Source organism: Orcinus orca, chromosome 2 (genome assembly GCF_937001465.1).
Source record: "Orcinus orca chromosome 2, mOrcOrc1.1, whole genome shotgun sequence".
NCBI classification, from domain to species: Eukaryota; Metazoa; Chordata; class Mammalia; order Artiodactyla; family Delphinidae; genus Orcinus; species Orcinus orca.
The window spans coordinates 167,598,307-167,622,975 of NC_064560.1; the positions used below are offsets into that span (position 1 = coordinate 167,598,307).

Genomic DNA, 24,669 nt, shown 5'->3' on the forward strand with positions numbered 1-24,669 from the left:
AACAGGCAGAGTTCTGGATCGCCTTCTTCTGATTGATTCAGGAAAAGTCTGTTTTTATTTGTTTTACCTATTGGACTTTGCTTAGGGTCTCATATAGTCTTAGATGCTATATGCTGTACATACCTTGAGAATAGAGATAAATAGGTTAGTGACCTGTCTATGGAAATTTTGGCAGCCGTGAAAATTCCAGTATACATGAATTGAATGAATACTATATTATCCCTATTGGGGATAATTAGAAAAAGATGGAACTGGAGGTTAAGAATAAAAAAGGAAGGTAATATGGATGGTAGTAGTAATAGAAATTTTTGAAATAAAACTTTGGGAGAAATAAAATGGATAAAGGAAAATAAAGCAGTCTTAGAACTGCAAGTGGAATGTGTGTGAGGAAGACGGAGGGATCTGGGGAAGCAGGAGATGCGACCCAGGACCCTGGAAGGTGGAGACTTGGGGAGGTGGGACATAGAATTGGAATTGTAAGAGGCAGAAGTAGACATTCCTGAGATGTCATGAAATCAGAAGAGCTTTGAAAACTAGGAAGAAAGATATAGTCCAACAGGGGAGGAAGAAAATCAAGTAATCACAAAATTGTAAAATTATAACTATTATAACTAAGTATACAGAGGAGAGGTATATGTTGTGTTGGTACCATGTGGAAGCAATGGCCAAGCTTAGATCTGAAGGACGTTTTGTACTTGGTGTTAATGTCATTTCTGAGGGTGCCAAGTACCCTACAGCCAGTTCCCTTTAATTCCTACCAAACTACCTAGAGTATCACTCGTTCTGAACCAGTGTATCAGGGAGAGGCATGAAGTGGTAGTGCCCAGCATGACTTTGGCTGATTCTGGAGGCAATACCAGTGTGGTCTTAGGGCCATTTACCTACTTGCTAGTTGGTACAAATCCAGATATTTAACCCAGGGGGCAAACAACAGGGGAGATAAATTCCCTTTTACCATTTTTTGAGATGGTTTCATGAGTCTGAGTAGGTTTTTCTTAGTTCAGTTCCAGCTGTCTTATCATTTGTGAATCGAGGTGAATTAGTGGTGAGGGAGATCCTGAAGAGTTTTTATGATAGAAAATGAAAATTAGTCATAAGTACTTATTATCACTAAAACAAAACATTGGAATATTCTGGAATCTGTAAGGAACTAATAGATTCACGTTATTATACTTTGTAATACCACAGTATGAAGCAAGTACATATTGAATTAATCAACAGGACAGTATTACATGAAGCTTTGAGAAACCATAAACTTATATTTCAGCACATTTATGATGCTAGATTTCAACTAGAATTTTGGAAAACTTTTTTTTTTTTTTACATTAAGCATGTGTTTGGTTTCAAGTTGGCACGTGGTCACTAATGTAAAGCTTTTCCTTTATAAAAGAGCTGTGAAGTAACAGGAGGAACTTATAACAAAAACCTTGATCTGAATCCAGTCTTCTCCACTTTAGTGAATGGTAATTCCATTTCTCCAGCTGCTCATCCGATTAGTCAAGAAATCCCTTCGATCCTCTATGGAACTGTATCTGGAGTGCAGTTACTTCTAATCACCTGATCTGTTCTCTAGGTCAAGTCATCATCTCTATCTGGACGACAGGCACTAGCTGATCTTGCTGTCACCCTTGCCCCTCCATAGCCTCTTCTACATTTGGTAGCTAGAGTGATTCTTTAAGAAAAGAAAAGAAGCTGGATCACGTCAGTCCTGATCCTAGGTTTCGCATTTTACTAAATGAAATCTAACCCCCCCCCCCAAAAAAAACCCACAAACGTAAAAATCTTATGTGATCTTGGCCCCTGGCTAGCTCTCTCACCTTATTTCCTTTTATCCCACCTCTTGGTTCCTGTGTCCCAGCTACTACAAGCCTCCTTGTTACTCCTGCAACACCCCAGGCATCTTCCCACATATGGACTTTTGCACTTGCTGTAATTCTCTTTTCCTGTGTGCTGTTTCACTGGATAGCCACATGGTTCACTTTCTCATCTCCCTTAAACCTTTGCTCAAATGTCACCGTGTTAAAGAGGCTTTCCCAGACTCCCCTCCATGAAATAGCTCTTACTTCTGTCTGTCACAATCTGTTCCCTTAACCTGATTCACTTTTCTTTAAAGCACATATTATCTGACATGTTAATATATATTTATTTGTTTGTCTTTCTCAGTAGCATGTAAGTTCCATGAGGGAAGGATTTTTTTGTTTTGTTTTCTTGTTGTTGTTCATAGCTGTATCCTTAGCTCCTAGAATGGTGCCTCGCATATTAGGTCCTCAAATATTGAATGAATGAATCTTAAATGCATCTTTTGAAAAGAGTACTTTTAATAAAAAAGATGTCCACTAGATGGCACTGCTTTCAAATTTTATGTAATTAATGTCTGGGAGGAAAACAAGATCTTTTCTTTTGGTGGCTGTAACCAAAAAAGATCTTTGTGGTGAAGATTGTCATAAGAAATTCTACGATTAATGTGAGGCATATAGAATACTACATTTGTATTTGGTTTTTGATTTATATATTTTTAGATACTTTTTCTAAAATGAAAAACATTTGGAGAAACTTATAGAAAATGACAGCATATTCGTGTGTAAATATCCATTTGATACAGGTATTCAGCATGATAACTGTGGATAAGGTTAGTTCAGGTCCACACATTGCCCACCCTCCTTCTGAGGTGCCTTTAATGGAATGAGAGAGCAGAAATAGTTTCCAGAGCCTTTGACTATCAAGCTGCTTGCTGGTTGAAATCCAGCCTAGTGTTAGATTCAGAAAATTATTATTGTCTGTCAGCTGTTCAGTTGTTGTTGCCAATGACTTAGGTACTCTCAGTCTGGTTCCTAATCGACTGGGTATCCAAATTTTGAAAAACTTCCATGTTTCTGGCAGGTGTCACCATCCCTATCCTATTAAAAATCAGCAGGTTCCAAGTGTCAGAGCTTTTTATCTGACTTCTCTGACTAGCACTAAACTCAGCAAATAGTTGCCCTAATCAAGAAATTTACACATTTTCCCCAGACTCTCAAAATTTGCCTGTTCTGCTTTGCCAGTGTCGTCTCATTTCTTCTTGCTTTCATCACTTACCTCATTGCCTCCTTTTTTTCTAGTCCCTGTGCCTCCCTCTCTCAAGTACTTTTCCTGAATGGTCATTTGATCCATTCTGTACTCAACTTTTTACACAACTTTCGGTACTATTCCTTACTCCTAAAGTAATTTTTCCTCTTCTTTTTCAAACCAATGATGCCTTATCTTTTCATTGTTCAAAATATACTTTTTTGTTTGTTTGTTTGTTTGCGGTACGCGGGCCTCTCACTGTTGTGGCCTCTCCCGTTGCGGGGCACAGGCTCTGGACGCGCAGGCTCAGCGGCCATGGCTCACTGGCCCAGCTGCTCCACGGCATGTGGGATCTTCCCGGACCGGAGCACGAACCCGTGTCCCCTGCATCGGCAGGCGGACTCTCAAACACTGCGCCACCAGGGAAGCCCCCAAAATATACTTTTTAAGGAATGTTATTAACTAGTTTTATTTTTTTTCTTTCCTGTTTTAGTTTCTCTTTCATTTCTGAGTATGGCATATGTGAGGAACTTATTTTATCTCTTTAACATTCTCAGCTTCTTCTTGGAGCTCATTAACTATTTAGAAATGAAAACACTATTCTTTTATACTTTTGTGTTGTTAAATGGAACATAAAATATAGGATGGTTTTAGTATATATAGTCCTTCCTCCCAGTCACCCTTGGATGGCTAAGTATGGGGCTGATAAGGTATCATTTTAAATAGGAGACAATTACACTCAAAGATTTACATTTTGTATTTTTAGCCTGAAATATTTGAAATTTCTAATAACGATTATAGTTGCATCTGTTTCAACTTGTCACTCTCTAATACTCGGCCTACCCCATGCATTAGATCTAGCTTTGAGGTCGGAATTCAGTGTTTAGAAAATAATTTTTTGTTTACTAAGGAAATATTGGACACATCCATTTGTTTAGAAAATAGTTTCCTGTTTACCAAAGAACTATTGGATAGCACTTATTTTGTATGTATTTAAGTTTTAATTGAGAAAACATATTTTTCTGGTCTGAGACATGGAGATTTACTGATATCTGATTATTAGAATGATAATATTCTATATTCAAATATATTTCATTTCTGCAAATGAAAGCATTTTTCTTATTTACTAAACATATGGTGCTAGTCAAATTTTCATTTATAAAAAAACATATTTTTATGTTGAACCTCAGAGATATTGCTTGCTCAGCATTAGATGAGATTAAGAGCCCTTGCTAGGCGTGTGCTCTGACTGGTAATCTCTTTTAGTGCTTACAAACAAGGGCTTACCTTCCATAATTGTATATGAAGCCATTTTGCTTATACCTGCTCTTTTTTTTTTAATACCTGTTCTATTGATAAGGCTTTTTTTCCAGTGTTACTTATGGCTTATGAGTTTCCTAAGTAAAATTTATGTGGCCTTAAATATTGACTATTTTTATTTATTTATTTATTTTAATTTTTTGGTACAATTTTTAAAGGTTACTTTCCATTTAGTTATTACAAAATATTGGCTACATTCCCCATGTTGTACAATATACCCTCGAGCCTATCTTAAACCCAGTAGTTTGAACCTCCCACACTCCCAACCCTATATTGCCCCTCCCCTCCCCTCCCCACTGGTAACCACTAGTTTGTTCTCTGTATCTATGAGTCTGCCTCTTTTTTTGTTATATTCACTAGTTTGTTGTATTTTTTTAGATTCCACATATAGGTGATATCATACAGTATTCATCTTTCTCTGTCTGACTCATTTCACTTAGCATAATGCCCTCCATTCATGTTGCTGCAAATGGCAAAAAAATATTGACTGTTTTTGCTTGTGCTATTTTTTCCTCCACAGACTGGTTGAGATAGCAGAATCTCGTTTTCCCAGATATTTTAACACTGAAGAAAAATTACTTTTGACAAGCAGTAAAGTTCATCTTTATCGGGAACTCAGCTGTGATGAAGTTCTACAAAGGTATGCTGTCTTAGATTTTGGTATTTTAGTAATACTTTGAAGATTTATTTTTTGTTTTTCATGTTTTCAGCTTCTGAGTAAAAAAAAGTCCCTACAGATTAGGATTATGAGAAATAATTATTTCAGTGTTCTTCACTTACTACTATTGGTTGAAGTATTTCTTTAAAAATGAAAAATATTTTAAATGAATAAAATGTTTTAGATTTAACTAATTAAGTGGTGTGTTATCTACTGTTCCATTAACAAATTACCCCAAAGTTTAGCAGCTTAAAGCAGTAAACATCTGTTATCTCACATAGTTTTTGAGGGTTAGGTATCTGGGAATGGCTTAGCTGAGTATTTCAGGCTCAGGGTTGCTCAAGAGCTTGCAGTTAAGCTGTTGGCCAGGGTTGTAGTCATCTCAAGGGTCACCTGAGGCTGGAGAATCTTAGAGAATTCCAGGATCATTCATGTAGTTGCTGGAAGGCCTCCCTTCCTTCCTGGAGAGGCCTCTAGTTCTCACTGTGTGGGTCTCTCCATGGGGCTGCTTACAACATGTTGTTGACTGAAAAAAAAAAAAAGCACACAACCTAAAAGTTGAGAATTATGTTTTATTCAGCAGACATACTGAGGACTTAAGCCTAGGAGGCAGCCTCTCAGATAGCTCTGAGGGACTGCTCCAAAGAGGTAAGGGAGAAGCCAGGATATAGGAGTTTTTGCAACAAAAACAAGGTAGTGGAAACGTCAAAAAATTACTGTTAATTAAAGAAAAAACAAACATTTTGAGTTAATGAATTTAGCACTTTTGTATGTATGGGAAGATGCAAGAGTCTGGGCTATTGAAATCATTCCTTTGATATGCACCTTAACTGTCTAGGGCCAGTATCTTGCTTTTCTCTATTCTGAATTCCCTCAAGGTGCACAGTCAGGGCAGCTGCAGTGGCTGATGGCTTGATGGCCTCAACATCCTTTGTTTACTGATGTGGCAGGTGACATTTTTGGTCCACAATGGTATCTTGCCTCTGCCAGAGCCAGTGCTCTGAGAGAGAGTGGGCAAGTAAGAAGGAGCCCAAGATGGATGCTGTAGTCCTTCACAACCTACTCTCAGAAATGGTGTACTGTCATTTTGTCATATGCTATTGGTCCACAGGACAACCCTGGTACAATGTGGGAGGGGACTCCACAAGGATGTGAATACCAGGAGGTGCGAGTAAATAGGGACCATTTTGGAGCCGGGCTACGGCAAGCAGTTTTGCTCTAAACTGGAGCTTTAGCAGTATCATAAGAAAACCAAGGGGGCTTCCCTGGTGGTGCAGTGGTTGAGAATCTGCCTGCCAATGCAGGGAACACGGGTTCGAGCCCTGGTCTGGGAAGATCCCACATGCCGCAGAGCAACTGGGCCCGTGAGCCACAACTACTGAGCCTGCGTGTCTGGAGCCTGTGCTCCGCAACAAGAGAGGCCGCGACAGTGAGAGGCCCACGCACCACAATGAAGAGTGGCCCCCGCTTGCCGCAACTAGAGAAAGCCCTCGCACAGAAACGAAGACCCAACACAGCCAAAATAAATAAATTAATTAATTTAAAAAAAAGTGGATAAGCAGTAAAATCTACATTTGAGCTGATACAAATTGTCAGAAGAGAAATAAATATCGACACGTTTCACATTTGAGGTAGATTAGATAAATGTTTGATTAAAAAGAAAAGGAAACCAAGGAGTGAAGCTAAATGAAAACATTTTGGCCTATTTCCCAAAGTGTGCAATATATATAGAAGAGCTGAAAATAATGTATGTTTATTGAATATCTGCAATAATTACTGCAACTTAGGGAAGAATAATTTGTTGTTTTAAAGGTAGTTAACCTTTCCATGCCCTATTTTTTAAAATTATACCTTAAATTTATCCACTATTTTATAAATTCTGCTTTTACAGGATTGAATCCTTGGAAGAAGAAATTATTTCAAAAGGAGTTAAACTTGTGATTATCGACTCTGTTGCTTCTGTGGTAAGAAAGGAGTTTGATACACAACTTCAGGGCAACATGAGAGAAAGGAACAAGTTCTTGGCGAGAGAAGCAGCCTCTTTGAAGTATTTGGCTGAGGAATTTTCAATCCCAGTAAGTTTTTCTTTTTCTCTTTTTTTCCTCTTTCTTTCTTTTTTCCCTTTCTTTTATATTTTCACTAACTTATAACATCAAATAATATAATTAAAAGGAAATTAAAACATGACTTTTTAATGGTAGCACAGTCTAATTGCTATAGCAAATACCACCATCTTCTAAAATTTGTTCATCTCTTGAGATTATTTCGTCCTTTTCACAATTTGAGCCTAAGAAGATTTAAATATTGTTTTCCAAATTTCCTATAGTCAGTACTTTTCTTCCCTCTCATTGTTTAGTCTTTGTGCATGTTTTTATATTACTTTTATCACACTGAGATAAATAATAAGTATTAAAACTTCATGAAATTGCCTGTGTCTGTTTCTATACAGCTTTTTTTTTTATGGCAGAAGTTGTCAGTTTTATAAGTATTTAAGGTTTAGATATTGTTATTGTGTTCAGTGCTGTTTTGTACACCATAGGATTTGGTTTGCTTCAAAAGCCAGAGGTTGATTTTTTAGGGTGTTTGGAGTGATAGTCATGAAAGCGTAAGTAAGGAAAACTTGAAAAATTACTCTTGGTGTGACTTTCAGTAGTGGGAATTGTGATCAGGAAATCTGAAGATGAGGTGTATTTCAAGGGTTTGTGCTGGGTAAGCTATGAGTACTAAGTTATATTCCCGTTAGCAGTGTGTGGGAAAGTGCAGCTTGCTCTGAAGTCTCACCAACATTTAGCATTGTCAGGCTTTTCAATTTTAGCCATGCATCATCTGAACAGAAGATAGGAAAATTCCTTAAACTGAGATAAAATTTAGTGATGATTTTATAATTTTTAGATTTGTTTGGAAAATTAAAACCTTGGATCTTTGTAACATAGAGAATATGTACTGTTAGTGGAAACTACCACATAGCCTTTGAGGTTGATAAACCTAAGCAAGAATCGAGGGGGAAAATGTGGCATTCAAAAAGTTCTACATGTTTTAATGGCTTTTAAATTCATATTTTGGATTATATGGTATAATTCCTGGTGAATCGAGTGCTGTAAAGCTTATCTTGGATGATGCTTATCTTTTAAATTTTATTATAGTTGCTTAAAAGGACAAATTCAAATCCATATTTTCCCTGGTCAAGGAGAATAAGGAAATTTAAAAATATTTTATAGAGTTACTTGATTGAATGGAAAAGTTAAGTATATATGTTTATTTTATTCATATTGTTGTCTGACTTAATCTTGTGTAAAATATGAAAATTCACTTTTTAAAAGTTATATTTGTTTGTTTTTATTTATTTAAAATATTTATTTATTTGGTTGCGCCAGGTCTTAGTTGTGGCAGGCAGGCTCCTTAGTTGTGGCATGTGAAATCTTAGTTGCGGCACGCATGTGGGATCTAGCCCTGACCTGGGCCTCCTGCATTGGGAGCGCGGAGTCTTATCCACTGGGCCACCAGGGAAGTCCCTGTCTGCTTTTAAATTGTAATTGTAGGCTAATGTATTTCAGTTTTTTCTGAGGTGATTATTTATTTTCCTGAGTGAGAAAGGGGCTCTGCTTTTCTTTGTTTTTAATAGAGCCCTCTGAAAGAATAGGTACTTAGTATCCTCATATCCTTCTGTCTTTGCCTTTGTTTTTCTGTTCAGAGGTAAATGCAGAATATAACATGTACTTATGTAACACAGTATGGTATTGGTTTTTCTGACAGATCAGTATTGGTTTTAGAAGGCTTTTGAAAAATACTTCCTTTAGGAAATCTCAGAATTTTCCTAGCCTAATTACCTCACTTAAATGGAAAATCATAAACTTTTAAGCTTTTATGCTATACTTTGAAAAGGTGGCTTCATATGGAAGTAAATGCCTTAAAAGGTGTGTTGTTTTCTGGTTCATTATACCTTTCAAATTAGCAAACCTTATGCTTCCTGGTACTTAAACGTGCCAACAAACATTCCTGCCCCAAGAAGTGTTTGTTGTTCCTCAGCCTGGAATATCCATTATCCATATTGTCTCCTGTTATTAGTGAGGGCTTCCCTGACCATATAAGTATTAACCACACTCCCTGCCTCTCCATGTCTCTTATTATGCTTTATGTTCCTCCATCATAGTTTTCACCCTCTAGCATTATATATTTACGTTTATTGTTTGTGTGACCTCACCACCCCATAGTACGGTTAAAGGGATTCTGTCTACTTTGTTCATGGCTTTATTCTCAGTACCAGGAATAGTGCCTAACACATAGTAGGCACTCAGTAAATGTTTTTGAATATATGAGTTTAGATACTGCTTTTCTTCTTAGACTTGATTTAATCTTATGTATGTTTATACTGAACTTAAATTTTATCATTTGCTTTTATCTTTACTTTGATCCTATCTTTAATATTGTTTACTATTTATAACAGTAATAAAATATAACTTTAGATGGCAGAATCTTATCATATGGGAGCTGGACTCAGTTCACACTGGTGTCTTATAGGAAGAAAAAGAATTCTTAAGATTCTTAAACTTGGAAAAGGCTTTAGAGATCTAGATAGTATCACAGAACCAGGAATTAGAAGAGATTTATCTCAGTTTAGTAAAACTGTGGTAAGTGAATGTCTGATGGCCTCTGAAGATTGGGTAGAAAGCTAAGCATTCCAGCCTGTTCTTTGGCTGTGGATCTGAGATGGTGGACAGGGCCAGGATGCCTGGCATTTTGATACACTCTAGATATCTTCATTCAAATGAGAGTAAAGAGTAAAACCAACTTGGCTGTGGGTTGAGTACTTCATTGAATTTAAATATTTCTCTACAGTGAACTTTCAGTGCTTTTAAAATGTGGGGAAAAAGCTTAAAATATAATTTGTATTTAATTTCGATTGTCACATTGTGTATATATTTGTGTATGGTATGTACAGTTGTCCCTCAGTATCTGCAGAGGCTTGCTTCCAGGACCCCTGCAGATACCAAAATCTGCAGATGTTCAAGTCCCTTATATAAAATGGTTGTCCTCCTTATCCGTGGGTTTTGTGTCCAGGGTTTTGCATCAAAAATTCTCCAAGGAAACACAGCATTGTAAAGCAACTATACTCCAATAAAAATTAATAAAAAATAAAAAACTAAAATGTATCATAGATTAGAAAAAAAAATTCTCCAAGTGAGAATTTTTGATCCATGGTTGGTTGAATCCACAGATATGGAACCCATGGATATGGAAGATGATTATATGTGTGTTTGTATGCAAGCATGCCTGCATGTGTGGAGATTTCAACATCCTTTCTCAGTAATTGATAGAATTAATGGGCAGAAAGTCAGAAGACTTGGATAACATAAACAGTCAACTTGATCTAATCGGTGTTTACAAAACATCCATTCAAGTGCCTGCAGAATACATATTCCTTTCTGGTACACATGAGATATTCACCAATATAGACCATATTTGGGGACATACAATAAATCTCAACATATTTAAAAGATTGAAATCATACAAATTGTGTTTTTTGACCCCAAGAGAACTAAACTAGAAATTGATAACAGAAACATGTCTGGAAAATCCACAGACATTTGGAAATTAAACAAAAATACTTCTAAATAACCCATGAGTCAGAGAATAAATCACAAGAGAACTTAGAAAATATTTTGAAGTAAATAAAAATGAAAATACAACATGTCAAAATTTGTGGATTGCAGCTAAATCAGTGCTTAGAGGGAAGTTTATTTAATTAAATGCTTATACTGGAAAAGAAGAAAGTTTTCAAATCAGTGATCTAGCTTGTAAAAAATACAAGAACAAATTAAACCCAAAATAAGCAGAAGGAAGGAAAAAATAAAGATAAAAGCATGAATCCATGAAATTAAAAATAGGAAACAATAGAGAAAAGAATCAATGAAATAGAAAGCTAGTTCTTTGAAAAGATTAATAAAATTGATAAAACTGTCACCAGACTGACCAAGAGAAAAACAAATTAGCAGTATCAAGAATGAAAGAGGGGATATCACTGAAGGTCCTACAAATACTAAATGAATAATAAGGGAATGTTATGAGCAACTTCATTTCAGTAAGTTTGATAACTTAGATGAAGTGGACAGATTCTTTGAAATACACAAACTATCAAAGCTTACTGAGGAAGAAAGAGATAACCTGGATAGTCCTATAGCTGTTAAAGGAGTTGAATTTGTAATTAAAAATCTCACAAAGAAAATGCTAGGTCCAAAGTCTTTACTGGTAAAATCTATCAAACATTTAAGGAAGAAATAGTATCAATTCTATACAAACCTTCCAGAAAATTTTTAAGAAAACTACAGAGTGCTGTTCTTCATGAACATAAATACACAAATCCTTAAAATATGTTAACAAATTAAATTCAGCAATAAATAAAAAGGATAACTACATCATGACCAAGTACAGCTTATTTCAGGAATGTTTCATTGATTTTGAATGCAACATTAAAATATAAAATTTATTACAGCAACACATTAAAAAAAAGGATCATCTCAGTAGATGTAGGAAGGAAAAACAGTTGACAAAATTCATTAGCTATTCATGATGAAAACTCTGAGCAAACCAGTAGTAGAAGGGAACTTTCTCAACCTGATAAAGGGCATCTACTAAAAAACTACAGCTAACATCATACTTAATGGTGATATATTGAATTCTTTCTTCCTAAGATTGGGAATAAGGCAAAGATGACCCATTCTTGCCATTTCTAATCAACAGTGTATTGTAGACTCTAGCCAGTGTGATATGGCAAGAAAAAGAATTTAAGTATACCTGTATTTAAATTAGAAAAGAAGAAATAAGACTATCTTTATTCATAGACAATATGATATGTTTGGTAGAAAATCCCAAAGATTTTACCCAAAAAGCTACTAGATTTAACAAGTGATTTTAGCAAGATTACAGGATACGAGAATTGATATATAGAAATTAATTGTTTCTCTATATGCTAGTGGTGAACAATTAGAAACTGAAATTGAAAACCTGTACCATTAATAAGAATACCAAAACCATGAAATCTTGGTGATAAATGAAACAAAATATATGTCAGATTTTTATACTGAAAACTATAAAGCATTGATGAGAGAACTCAAAGTAGACCTAAAGAAATGAAAACATACCATGCTCATGGACTGCAGACTCACCAATGTCAAGATGTTAATCCTCTCCAAAGTGCTCTATGTATTCAATACACAATCCCAATCGAAATCCCAGTAGGCTTTTGGGTAGAAATCAACAATCTGACTGTGAAATTTATGTAGAAAAGCAAAAGATAGAGAACAGTTAGAACAATTTATAAAAAGGAAAGTATAGTTAGAAGACTCACACTCCCTGATTTTAAGACCTACTAAAAAGCCACAGTAATTAAGACAGTGTTGTATTGGTGATAGGATTGACACCAGATCAATGGAACAGAATAGAGAGTGCAGAAATAAATCCATAGATTTACAGTTAATTTTGAACAAAGATGCTAAGGTAATTCAGTGGAAAAGAGATAGTTTGTCAACAGATTGTGCTAGAACCATTGGATATCCATATGTAAAAAACAAACAAATCTTGACTTGTACTATTATAGAAACCCAACTCAAAATGGTTGACACACTGTAACATAAAACCTAAAACTATAAAACTTCTGGAAAAAAAACATGGGAGAAAATATTTGTGGCCTTGGGCCAGGCAAAGATTTCTTAAATGACATTAAAAATATGCACCAGGGGGCTTTCCTGGTGGCGCAATGGTTGAGAGTCCGCCTGCCGATGCAGGGGACACGGGTTCGTGCCCCGGTCCGGGAAGATCCCACATGCCACGGAGCAGCTGGGCCCGTGAGCCATGGCCGCTGAGCCTGCGCGTCCAGAGCCTGTGCTCTGCAATGGGAGAAGCCACAACAGTGAGAGGCCTGCGTACGGCAAAAAAAAAAAAAAAAAATGCACCAGGGACTTCCCTGGTGGCGCAGTGGTTAAGAATCTGCCTGCCGATGCAGGGGACACGGGTTTGAGCCCTGGTCTGGGAAGATCCCACATGCCGCGGAGCAACTAAGCCCGTGAGCCACAACTACTGAGCCTGCGCTCCAGAGCCTGTGAACCATAACTACTGAGCCCACGTGCCACAACTACTGAATCCCACGCGCCTAGAGCCTGTGCTCTGTAACAAGAGAAGCCACCACAATGAGAAGTCCGTGCGCCTCAATGAAGAGTAGCCCCTGCTCGCCACAACTAGAGAAAGCCCACACACAACAATGAAGGCCCAATGCAGCCAAAAATAAATAAATTTATTTAAAAAAAAACATAAAAAATTAACATTTCTATTCTTTGAAGATACTTAAGAAGATGAAAAAACAAGCCACAGACTGGGAGATAATATTTGTGCAACTCATGTTGAAGGACTGGTAACTTAAAGGGCTATGAAAACTCAGTAACAATCTAATTTTTAAAATGGGCAAAAAAATGGGCAAAAGATTTGGATAAACACTTCAGCAAAGAAGATATACAGGTGGCAAATAATTGCTCAAAATTATTAGTCATTAGGGAAATGCAAAGTAAAATCACAATGAAATACTACTATACATCTATTAGAATGGTTCAAAAAACAAAAGCAAAAACCCTGACAATACCAAATGCTGACAAGGATACGTGGATACGGAGCAGCTCGAATTCTCCTACATGCTGACGGAAATGCTAAATGGTATTGCCACCTTGGAAAACATTTTGACAGTTTCTTGTAAAGTTAAACATCTACTTTAACTATATGACCAAGCAGTCTTTCTCCTAGGTATTTTTTTTACCCTAATAAATGATATATATCATACAAAAATCTGAAAATGTTTTTAGTAGTATAATTCATAATCACCAAACACCAGAAACAACCCAAACAGATCTGGGTTAGAATTCAGACTTCTCCATTTACTACCTGTATAACTATAACTTAATTACTTTTCTGTTTTTCAGTTTCCTGATGTGTAAAGTGAGAGTAATAATGCCTAACTTTATTTTTATTTATTTATTTTTAAAATAAATTTATTTATTTATTTAATTTTTGGCTGTGTTGGGTCTACGTTGCTGCACATGGGCTTTCTCTAGTTGCGACAAACGGGGGCTACTCTTTGTTGCAGTGCGTGGGCTTCTCACTGTGGTGGCTTCTCTTGTTGCAGAGCACGGGCTCTAAGCACGTGGGCTTCAGTAGTTGTGGAGCTTGAGCTCAGTAGTTGTGGCACACAGGCTTAGTTGCTCCGCAGCATGTGGGACCTTCCTGGACCAGGGATCAAACCCATGTCCCCTGCATTGGCAGGCGGATTCTTAACCACTGTGCTAGTAGGGAAGTCCAGTAATGCCCAACTTTAAAACAGTGGGATAGTGCCCATTTTTCAGTAGATCCTTGGAAAAGAGGATAGTACTTAAAAAAAAAAGTATTTCCCTTATCGTAGTAATTGGTTGTTCTTTTGAATTAAATATACTTAGCACAGAGCCTCATATACAGCTTAACAAATAAAAAAAACTGTAAGGAACCCTTATATCTAATATTTAACACTTTCCTTTTATACATCAGAGAAACTTCTTGTCTTATTTCCTTCTAGAAACAGTCATACTTTGTTTCCCACTTGTTTGCCCCAGGACTTTCAGATGCCAGTGAGCCCATACTCATTCTGCCCTGTTAGCTCACTGTGCCAAAGGTCAGTAAACTTCTGTGAAGAGCCAGATAGTAATATTTTAGGCTTTGTGGGCCCTAATGTCTCTGTGGTAACTACTCAACTCAGCCATGGTAGCATAAAAGTAGCCATAAACAATTTGTAAACTAATGGGTGTGGTTATAGTTCAATAAAATCTTGTTTACAAAACCAGATGGAGGGCCTTGGGCCACAATTTGCCATCCCCTGATCTGGACCCTTCTCTTTTCTCCCTAGCCTTGGACCCAGGGCTGGCGCTACCATTAGATTAAGGAATTTGGAGGAAGGGAACGAGAGCAGTCTGCTCATAAAGCAGTGTTTTCTCAAACTAGTTTAAGACATTGGCCCCTTTTAAATGCAAGTGATATGCTCTTAACCCCCATTTCTGACTTCAGATTTATTATATTACAGACATATATAGAATTATAAAACTAGCTAATAACTCTTCATATTAAATCATACTTATGAAACCATAAAAGTGGGTTGTATTGAATAAACAATACTATTCAAAGTAATTATTCTAATGTTACAGATGATCATTTGCTAAATTAAATTATTACTTGCAATATAAATAACATAGCATAGCTTCTTTTGAATTATATGTGTGCATGTGTGTGTGTATTTACTGTAGTTTATGTGATGACTCAACTTTGAACTACTACAAAACCTTCTTCTGTTTGGGAAGGATAACGTCATTTGGCCCTTACCTGGGCATGAATGCATTTACGTTTGAATTCTGCTATTACTTTTTTCTTATTCGTCTCTGACAATTAAAGTTGTACCACTTGGCATCACTTGATTGAAAATACACATTAATATCTGTTGGCAGTTTTTAATTATAAAATGCCTATACTAATATTTTGAGGCTATCATTGAAATGGAAATATAAAATTTAAAAATTCTCAGAGACAATTTACAAAACTTTGAATATGTTCACCGACTACAGTTTGAGAAACACAGTTGTACTAGTCTTGTAGAAGTTTTTTCCTGAATGTTGTGGGGGAAGTTTAAGGGACACTCTGCTATTGAGATGTAGGATGAAAAACCTTTGTCTTTTTTTTTTTTAATTGAAGTATAGCTAATTGACAATGTTTTGTTTGTTTCAAGTGTACAGCAAAGTGATTCAGTTATACATATACATATATGTATATATTCTTTTTCAGATTCTTTTCCATTATAGAAGACCTTTGTCTTTTTAAAGTGTGTCCATGCTAGTATTAGAAAAAACAGTAGACTCTAAAACGATTTATAATTAATGAAAATAACATAAGAGAAGAATTTAAATATTACCTGTATAAAATGAATTGTGGTTATGGTTATTTATGTTGCTTGTTATCATTGATTTCTAAATATCATACAAAACAGTTATTATACATATCGTTAATTATGTATTAGGTTAAAATGAGATTTTCTTGCCAAAAAAGACCTTAAAGATCATTTAGATTAGCCTCTTCATTTTATAGATGACAATGAGGCCGAGAGGTGACCTTACTTGTTCTCCTATTTTTAGCATAGGAGAGGGCAGATGAATGGATAGAATGTAAGATCTTTTGGGTGCCAGTTCTGAGATTTTTTCCTACAGTAGGATTCTCTTTTTTTCTGAGATCTACAGAATGATGGTGGTGCTTCTTTGAAAATGCTTCCAGTGTATCTTGAACAGGCCCGTACAAATACCAAAAAAATGCACAAAATGCCAAGATCTAAATTTTTACTGTTTCAGAGAATTTTCAACAAGGTAACTTCAGTTGTTGGTATATGAGTAGCACTGAAGTTTCCTGTCTCTTTCCCCTCTATCTTCTTTTACCTTCATTTCTTGATATTGTGCAAATGTTTTCTGCTGTAAGGGAACTAGTACCAGTTACCAATATTTAGAAAACTGGTATATCAAGAAAAATTTGAATATACTATTTAAACATTCTAAGAAGGAAAAGTCTTATTTTCAATGAAAGTTGTTAAAATCCAAATTATTTTACTGAGGTGTGGTTTTGACAGGGTTTTCTCTTGTTGCCATCTATGTTCTTGATTTTCTCTTGTTTCTATCTGTGTTCTTGATTGTATGTTTTTTGAGAAAATGCATTGCTCTAATTTATTGCATAATGTGATTTCTTTTGAAATATTAATGCTCATAAAATATTTAAAGCTGTTTAGAAAAATTAATTAAAATGTATTGTATTATATTTTAAGGACATAAGGGTTTAAAATCTTTGGCAAGTGGAAACTTTGTTTTTGTTTTGAGTGAGGCAAATATTACAAGGTTAAACTTTTTATTATTATTTGACAAAAGCATAAAAATATTTTTTTTCTCAGTTTAATGGTAAATTTCATATAGGCCAGAATTTCTTTTCTTTTACTTTTAGCTGTCCCATCATGCAAAGTGGGTTTAACTTATAGGATTATGACTTATCTTAGATACTAATAAATATTGAAAATTTAAAAAAATAGGAAGCTAGGCCAATGCGTTTAAAATAATTAAAGTTTTGTTAATTACAAAATTGGAATAGAATGTTTATGACTTGTGAGATCGAAGAAAAAGGTATGTATGAACCCAATTTTGACATTTATTCTTGTCATAAATGTAAAAATTCAGGATTTGCATTTCTGTGAAAACCTAATGAAGTTTCTCTAATTGTGAAATAGAAACCCTACACTCTAGATATATGTAACTAAGCCATCAAAACTCTAGAGTTACATTTTATTGTTGTGTAATGTTACTGTATGATTTTTCAGAAATCATATAATTTTTGGTTTACTTTGATTACTTTCATATTAATTACTGAAAGCAAACACTGTGGGAATTCTGTGAGGTAAGAAACGTCTTTTACATTTTTTTTTTGTTTTTCATAAGTGCCTTGTGTTTGCTAATTCACATTTGAAGTCAGATTATCCTTAAAGATACCCTATATTCATTCAGGTGGCTGAAACTCATAGACTAGACTAAACCTTCATTTTATTTCATTAGTTAGTGAGAATAATTCTAGAAAAATTATATCTTTCTTTTGTGTAGCTCTTTATAATTTATAAAACTTTGTTTTTATTGGTTTTTTTAAAAAATAAATTTATTTATTTTTGATTGTGTTGGGTCTTCGTTGCTGTGCGCGGGCTTTCTCTAGTTGCGGCGAGTGGGGGCTACTCTTCCTTGCGGTGCGCAGGCTTCTCATTGCGGTGGCTTCTCTTGTTGGGGAGCATGGGCTCTAGGCGCACGGGTTTCAGTAGTTGTGGTATGTGGGCTCAGTAGTTGTGGCTTATGGGCTCTAGAGCACAGGCTCAGTAGTTGTGGCTCACGGGCTTAGTTGCTCCGCGGCATGTGGGATCTTCCTGGACCAGGGCTCGAACCCGTGTCCCCTGCATTGGCAGGTGGATTCTTAACCACTGTGCCACCAGGGAAGTCCCAAGTCCCTGTTTTTATTGTTGACTAGAGCAAAAAACTAGAAACAACTTAAGATTAATGAGTGGATGATTGGCTAAATTAATGGTGGAACATCCATACAATGGAATACTGTGATGTTGTTAAAATGAATGAGATAACCCAGGAATGTATTCACAGGTTGTTTAGGAAAGGATTAACTCAGCTGGGGTAGGTTGCTCAAACCCAGCATATTCCCAAGGAAGTCTTATCTTCAGGACTGCCAGCTCCTGGGAAATGAACTCAGAGCCTTTGGAATATTCTGCTTAATAAGAGTGTTTTTATATGCCTGATGCCTTGGTCCACACAATACCAGTTGAATCAGGTAGTTTATACAAACTGTGATTTATGGAGAACACCGATTTGGCTCTGGGGACTAGAATCTCGGTAGCTAAGGTCAGTCATGCAGGCCCTGCATGGTATGTGACTGACTCCCAGTAAAAACTCTGGACACCAGAACTTGGGTGAGCTTTCCTGGTGGACTTTGCTTCACATGTGTTGTAACACATCATTGCTGGGACAATTAAACACGTCCATGCAACTCCACTGTGGGATGACACTTGGAAACTGGTACCTGGTTTCTCCTGGGCTTTGTTCATCCTCCTTTTCCTCTTTGCTTATATCAATCTGTATCCTTTTGCTGTACTAAACCATAACTGAGTGTAAGAGCTTTTCTGAGTCCTGTGAGTCCTTTCAGTGAATCACCAAGCCAGAAAGTGGTGTTAGAGACCCCTGACACACAGGGGCATCAATAGATAGGTGCAAGAATGTTTATGGGAGCTTAACCTAATTGCTCAAAACTGGCAAAATTTAGTTATTAGTATTGCATCAACCTTCATTTATTGATTTTGATCATTGTACTATGATTATATAAGATGTTAACATTAGGAGAAGCTGGGTGAAGAGCATATAGGAACTCCCTGTAGTCTTTTGGCAACTATTTGGTGAATCTAAAATTATTTCAAAATAATAAGTTAAAAAAAGAGAGTGTGTTTTTATGTTCATAAATTGGCTCTGGAAGCTCATTAAGAAACTCCATTGGTTGCATTTGGAGAAGGAAAACAGGGGCTGGAAGAGGACTTCTATTTGATGCACTGGATCTCTTCTATTTAGTTGTCTGGTCCTGTAGATATTACCTAAAACCTCTTCAATTTAAATGCTGCTCTTCATCTTTCAGCAAATCTATCTGGCTCCATTTTCAATATATATTAAGTACCATCATAAGATTAATTCCCATCATCTTCAATGCTATCTACCCTGGTTCTGGTTGTTTAAGAATACTGGCTTTGGAGTTAGGTGTGGGTTTGAATCATAGCTTCATTGTTTGCTAGTTTTGTGACCTTGAGTAAGTTATTTATCCTAGTTCCAACTCTTAGTTTCCCATTTGAAAAATGGGGATAATAATATCTGACTCATAGGGGTGTGAGGATTAAATGAGACAATGTCTGTAATGTTCTTTGTACAATGTTTGACACATTCAGTAAGAGGTAACCATTAATCATTAACTTTAGTAGTTACCTCATTCCAGGTGCTTGGTATATTTTATCTCTCTCCTCCTGTTTTTTTTTTTTTTTTCCTCAGAAGGCTGCAAGCTCCTCAAAAGGAAAAATGATGTCTTAGGGCTGTATCCCCTTCTAGCTGTTTTGTTGATGGTTGCTGTTACTGCCTAACCCTCCTATACCTGGTTCACTCACTTATTCTTCGGATCTCAGTCCCTCTTCTTTTTTTTTAATCTTTTTAACACAGACTTTATTGAAACATAATACTAATACAGAAAAGTACACAAATTATAAATGTATAAGTCAATAAGTGTTCGCAAAGTGAGCACATTTGTATAGTCAGCACTAGATCAAGAAACAGACCATTACCCCAGAAGCCCTCATGTCCCCCTTCTAATCAAGGGTAACCGATATCCTGACTTCTTACAACACCAGAGGTGAGTTCTATGTATCTTTGAAATTTAATAAATGGAATCATTTAGTAAATACTTTTTGTGTGTCTGGCTTCTATTGCTCAGCATTATATTTGTGAGATGAATTCAGTGTAAGCATGTAATTTAAGGTTGTTTTTTTTAATTTAATTTATTTTTTTATACAGCAGGTCCTTATTAGTCATCAATTTTATACACATCAGTGTATACATGTCAATCCCAATCTCCCAATTCATCCCACCACCCAACCCACCCTCCTCCACTTTCCCCCCTTGGTGACCATACATTTGTTCTCTACATCTGTGTCTCAATTTCTGTCCTGCAGACTGGTTCATCTGTACCATTCTTCCAGGTTCCACATATATGCATTAAATACGAGATTTGTTTTTCTCTTTCTGACTTACTTCACTCTGTATGACAGTCTCTAGATCCATCCACGTCTCTACAAATGACCCAGTTTCGTTCCTTTTTATGGCTGAGTAATATTCCATTGTACATATGTACCACATCTTCTTTATCCATTCGTCTGTCGATGGGCATTTAGGTTGCTTCCATGACCTGGCTATTGTAAATAGTGCTTCAAAGAACATTGGGGTGCATGTGTCCTTTTGAATTATGGTTTTCTCTGGGTATATGCCTGGTAGTGGGATTGCTGGGTCATATGGTAATTCTATTTTTAGTTTTTTAAGGCACCTCCATACTGTTCTCCATACTGCCTGTATCAATTTACATTCCTATCAGCAGTGCAGGAGGGTTCCTTTTTCTCCACACCCTCTCCAGCATTTGTTGCTTGTAGACTTTCCGATGATGCCCATTCTAACTGGTGTGAGGTGATACCTCATTGTAGTTTTGATTGGCATTTCTCTAATAATTAGTGATGTTGAACAGATTTTCATGTGTCTCTTGGCCATCTGTATGTCTTTTTTGGAGAAATGTCTATTTAGGTCTTCTGCCCATTTTTGGATTGGGTTGTTTGTTTCTTTAATATTGAGCTGCATGAGCTGTTTATATATTTTGGAGATTAATCCTTTGTCCATTGATTCGTTTGCAAATATTTTATCCCATTTTGAGGGTTGTCTTTTCATCTTGTTTATGGTTTCCTTTGCTGTGCAAAAGCTTCGAAGTTTCATTAGGTCCCATTTTTTAATTTTTTATTATTTATTTATTTTGGGGGGGAGGTACGTGGGCCTCTCACTGTTGTGGCCTCTCCTGTTGTGGAGCACAGGTTCCAGACGTGCAGGCTCAGCGGCCATGGCTCACAGGCCCAGCTGCTCCGCGGCATGTGGGATCTTCCCGGACCGGGGCACAAACCCTTGTCCCCTGCATCGGCAGGCGGACTCTGAACCACTGCGCCACCAGGGAAGCCCCCATTTGTTTATTTTATTTCCATTACTCTAGGAGGTGGATCAAAAAAGATCTTGCTGTTATTTATGTCAAAGAGTGTTCTTCCTATGTTTTCCTCTAAGAGTTTTATATTGTCCAGTCTTACATTTAGGTCTCTAATCCATTTTGAGTTTATTTTTGTGTATGGTGTTAGGGGGTGTTCTAATTTCATTCTTTTATATGTAGCTGTCCAGTTTTCCCAGCAACACTTATTGAAGAGACGGTCTTTGCTCCATTGTATATCCTTGCCTCCGTTGTCATAGATAAGTTGACCATAGGTGTGTGGGTTTACCTCCAGGCTTTCTATCTTGTTCCATTGATCTATGTTTCTGTTTTTGTGCCAGTACCATATTGTCTTGATTACTGTAGCTTTGTAGTACAGTCTGAAATCAGGGAGTCTGATTCCTCCAGCTCCGTTTCTATCCCGCAAGACTGCTTTGGCTATTCGGAGTCTTTTGTGTCTCCATACAAATTTTAAGATTTTTTTGTTCTAGTTCCGTAAAAAATGCCATTGGTAATTTGATAGGGATTGCACTGAATCTGTAGATTGCTTTGGGTAGTCTAGTCATTTTCACAATATTATTTTTTCCAATCCAAGAACATGGTATCTCTCTCCATCTGTTGGTATCATCTTTCATTTCTTTCATCAGTGTCTTATAGTTTTCTGCATACAGGTCTTTTGTCTCCCTAGGTAGGTTTATTCCTAGGTATTTTATTCTTTTTGTTGCAATGGTAAATGGGAGTGTTTCCTTAATTTCTCTTTCAGATTTTTCATCATTAGTGTATAGGAATGCAAGAGATTTCTGTGCATTAATTTTGTATCCTGCAACTTTACCAAATTCATTCATTAGCTCTAGTAGTTTTCTGGTGGCATCTTTAGGATTCTCTATGTATAGTATCATGTCATCTGCAAACAGTGACAGTTTTACTTCCTCTTTCCCAATTTGTATTCCTTTTATTTCTGTTTCTTCTCTGATTGCCGTGGCTAGGACTTCCAAATATGTTAAATAAGAGTGGTGCAAGTGGACATCCTTGTCTTGTTCCTGATCTGAGAGGAAATGCTTTCAGTTTTTCACCATTGAGGATGATGTTTGCTGTGGGTTTGTCGTATATGGCCTTTATTATGTTGAGGTAGGTTCCCTCTATGCCCACTTTCTGGAGAGTTTTTATCATAAATGGGTGTTGAATTTTGTCAAAAGCTTTTTCTGCATCTGTTGAGATGATCATATGGTTTTTATTCTTCAATTTGTTAATGTGGTGTATCACGTTGATTGATTTGTGTATATTGAAGAATCCTTGCATCCCTGTGATAAATCTCACTTGATTATGGTGTATGATCCTATTAATGTGTTGTTGGATTCTGTTTGCTAGTATTTTGTTGAGGATTTTAGCATCTATATTCATCAGTGATATTGGTCTCTTATTTTCTTTTTTTGTAGTATCTTTTTCTGGTTTTGGTATCAGGGTGATCATGGTCTCTTAGAGTGAGTTTGGGAGTGTTCCTTCCTCTGCAATATTTTGGAAGAGTTTGAGAAGGATGAGTGTTAGGTCTTCTGTAAATGTTTGATAGAATTCACCTGTGAAGCCATCTGGTCTGGACTTTTGTTCATTGGAAGATTTTTAATCACAGTTTCAATTTCATTACTTTTGATGTGTCTGTTCATATTTTCTGTTTCTTCCTTGTTCAATGTTGGGAGGTTATACCTTTCTAAGAATTTGTCCATTTCTCCAGGTTGTCCATTTTATTGGCATAGAGTTGCTTGTAGTAGTCTCTTAGGATGCTTTGTATTTCTGCGGTGTCTGTTGTAACTTCTCCTTTCTAATTTTAAATTTTATTGATTTGAGTCCTCTCCCTCTTTTTCTTGATGAGTCTGGCTAATGGTTTATCAATTTTGCTTATCTTCTCAAAGAAGCAGCTTTTAGTTTTATTGATCTTTGCTATTGTTTTCTTTGTTTCTATTTCATGTATTTCTGCTCTGATCGTTATGATTTCTTTCCTTCTGCTAACTTTGGGTTTTGCTTTTTCTTCTTTCTCTAGTTCCTTTAGGTGTAACGTTAGATTGTTTATTTGAGATATTTCTTGTTTCTTGTAGTAGGCTTGTATAGCTATTAACTTCCCTCTTAGAACTGCTTTTGCTGCATCCCATAGGTTTTGGATCATCGTGTTTTCATTGTCATTTTTCTCTATGTATTTTTTGATTTCCTCTTTGATTTCTTCAGTGATTGCTTGGTTATATAGTAACGTATTGTTTAGCCTCCATGTGTTTGTGTTTTTTTCCCTGTAATTGATTTCTAATCTCATAGCGTTGTGGTCAGAAAAGATGCTTGATATGATTTCAATTTTCTTAAATTTACTGAGGCTTGATTTGTGACCCACGATGTGATCTGTCCTGGAATATGTTCCATGCACACTTGAGAAGAAAGTGTAATCTGCTGTTTTTGGATGGAATGTCCTATAAATATCAATTAAATCTATCTGGTCTATTGTGTCATTTAAAGCTTGTGTTTCCTTATTAATTTTCTGTTTGGATGATCTGTCCATTTGTGTAAGTGAGGTGTTAAAGTCCCCCACTATTATTATATTTTTATTTTTATTTTTTTTTGCCGAACACGGGCCTCTCACTGTTGTGGCCTCTCCCGTTGCGGAGCACAGGCTCTGGACGCGCAGGCTCAGCGGCCATGGTTCACAGGCCCAACCGCTCCGTGGCATGTGGGATCTTCCCGGACGGGGGCACGAACCCATGTCCTCTGCATCGGCAGGCGGACTCTCAACCACTGTGCCACCAGGGAAGCCCCCACACTATTATTGTGTCACTGTCGATTTCCTCTTTTATAGCTGTTAGCAGTTGCCTTATATATTGAGGTGCTCCTATGTTGGGTGCCTATATATTTATAATTGTTATATCTTTTTCTTTGATTGATCCGTTGATCATTATGTAGTGTCCTTCCTTTTCTCTTGTAACATTCTTTATTTTAAATTCTATTTTATCTGTTATGAGTATTGCTACTCCAGCTTTCTTTTGATTTCCATTTGCATGGAATATCTCTTTCTATCCCCTCACTTTCAGTCTGTGTGTGTCGCTAGGTCTGAAGTGGGTCTCTTCTAGACAGCATATATATGGGTCTTGTTTTTGTATCCATTCAGCGAGCCTGTGTCTTTTGGTTGGAACATTTAATCCATTCACGTTTAAGGTAATTATCGATATGTATGTTCCTATTACCATTTTCTTAATCGTTTGTGTTTGTTTTTG

The 24,669-nt window shown here is 36.4% G+C and overlaps 1 protein-coding gene across 4 annotated transcripts in view; it reads left to right on the forward strand.

Annotated features, from left to right (window-relative positions):
• RAD51B (RAD51 paralog B) overlaps positions 1 to 24,669 on the forward strand; it is a 690,361-nt gene that overhangs the window by 47,725 nt on the left and 617,967 nt on the right. For all 4 annotated transcript variants that reach the window (XM_049706908.1, XM_049706909.1, XM_049706910.1 and 1 more), the window contains exons 6-7: positions 4,886 to 5,005; positions 6,915 to 7,098. In XM_049706908.1, the coding sequence (XP_049562865.1) occupies positions 4,886 to 5,005; positions 6,915 to 7,098 (304 nt within the window). The remainder of the gene's footprint in view (positions 1 to 4,885; positions 5,006 to 6,914; positions 7,099 to 24,669) is intronic.